The sequence below is a fragment of the Morus notabilis genome, unplaced genomic scaffold (assembly GCF_000414095.1).
Source record: "Morus notabilis unplaced genomic scaffold, ASM41409v2 Scaffold406, whole genome shotgun sequence".
Taxonomy (NCBI): Eukaryota; Viridiplantae; Streptophyta; class Magnoliopsida; order Rosales; family Moraceae; genus Morus; species Morus notabilis.
Window position 1 is genome coordinate 576,902 of NW_010364333.1, and position 1,414 is coordinate 578,315.

Genomic DNA, 1,414 nt, shown 5'->3' on the forward strand with positions numbered 1-1,414 from the left:
TCCCTCTCTCTCTCTCTCTCTCTCTCTCTCTCTCTCTCTCTCTCTCTCTCTCTCTGAGCAATGGCAATCAGTTCATTACTATCGGCAGTGTCAAGAAGGTAATGAAATTTTATACAATTCAAGATTTCAAATCAAGTTCTACTCTAATTCTTTTTAGCCCCAAAATAAAAATATCATACTCTACTTGATCAATTAACGTGTAAAGTATTGATGTTTCAAATCTTATACACATACATAATGGATTTAGTAGTTTATATATATAAATGTTTGTGCATAGTTACTGACTAGAATTTGAAAGTACGTATATATAATAGGCTTGAGGGAAAGGTGGCTTTGATAACCGGAGGTGCAAGCGGAATTGGAGAATGCACTGCAAAAGTGTTTGCCCATCATGGAGCCAAACTAGTCATAGCAGACATCCAAGACGATCTCGGCCATTCGGTCTGCGAATCCCTAGGTCAAACAAACTCCAAATATGTCCATTGCAATGTCACGGATGAATCCCATGTGGAAAACGCCGTGGATGAAGCTGTTAAGACCTATGGAAGGTTAGACATAATGTTCAACAACGCAGGCATAGCGGACGAGAACAAGGCGCGGATCATCGACAGCGAGAAGGCTGATTTCGAGCGCGTGATGAGTGTGAACGTGACTGGAGTCTTCCTTGGCATTAAGCACGCCGCGCAGGCAATGATCCCTTCAAGAAGTGGAAGCATTATCTCAACGGCAAGCATAAGTTCTTATGTTGGGGGCGCTGCCTCGCACGCGTACTGCTGCTCGAAGCACGCGGTGATAGGCCTAACGAAAAACGCGGCTGTTGAGTTGGGGCAATTTGGAATCAGAGTGAACAGCTTGTCGCCGTACGCGCTGGCAACGCCTTTGGCGACGAAATTCGTTGGGCTTGATGATGAGGGGCTTGAGAATTTGATGAATTCTTTGGGCAATCTAAAGCATGTGACGCTTAAGGCAGAGGATGTGGCAAATGCAGCTTTGTATTTGGCTAGTGACGAGGGTAGGTACATAAGCGGGCATAACCTTCTCATAGATGGTGGTTTTAGCATTGTCAATCCTTCATTCAACATGTTTCAGTACCCAAAGGATTGACAATCTCTACCAAAAAAGAAAAATGTTTTCTTTTTTTTTTTTTTACAATTTAAGTTTATTTTAATATTAGTTGCAAGTGTTTCATCCGAATTGATTAACGAAGCAAGTGGTTAGGTGTGTGAGTGTGTGCATCCATCAAACTTCGAATGTGAATAATTTCCTTTTTAATGTAAAGTGGGAGATATAAACCCATCGTCATACAAAAAAATGGTTTTTTTAGGGACTTTTTTTGGTAAATCGTCCTACTTATAGGACTAGTTTTTTCACTGTTGGCTCTAGTTAAAAATCAAATGAGATTGAAAAAATACGC

General features: G+C 41.1%; 1 protein-coding gene across 1 annotated transcript; it reads left to right on the plus strand.

Moving 5' to 3' along the window:
• The first annotated feature begins 60 nt into the window (after nt 1-60).
• Nucleotides 61-1,104, plus strand: LOC21401825 (secoisolariciresinol dehydrogenase). The gene is made up of 2 exons (XM_010106510.1): nt 61-98; nt 315-1,104. The coding sequence occupies exons 1-2, from the start codon at nt 61-63 to the stop codon at nt 1,102-1,104; spliced, it is 828 nt and encodes a 275-aa protein (XP_010104812.1).
• Nucleotides 1,105-1,414: the final 310 nt, after the last annotated feature.

Bases quoted from the DNA above. Each gene is read 5' to 3' on its own strand.
- LOC21401825 (XM_010106510.1), top strand. From the start codon at position 61: ATGGCAATCAGTTCATTACTATCGGCAGTGTCAAGAAG. The intron at 99-314 runs GTAATGAAATTT...TATATATAATAG, and splicing joins CTATCGGCAGTGTCAAGAAG to GCTTGAGGGAAAGGTGGCTT.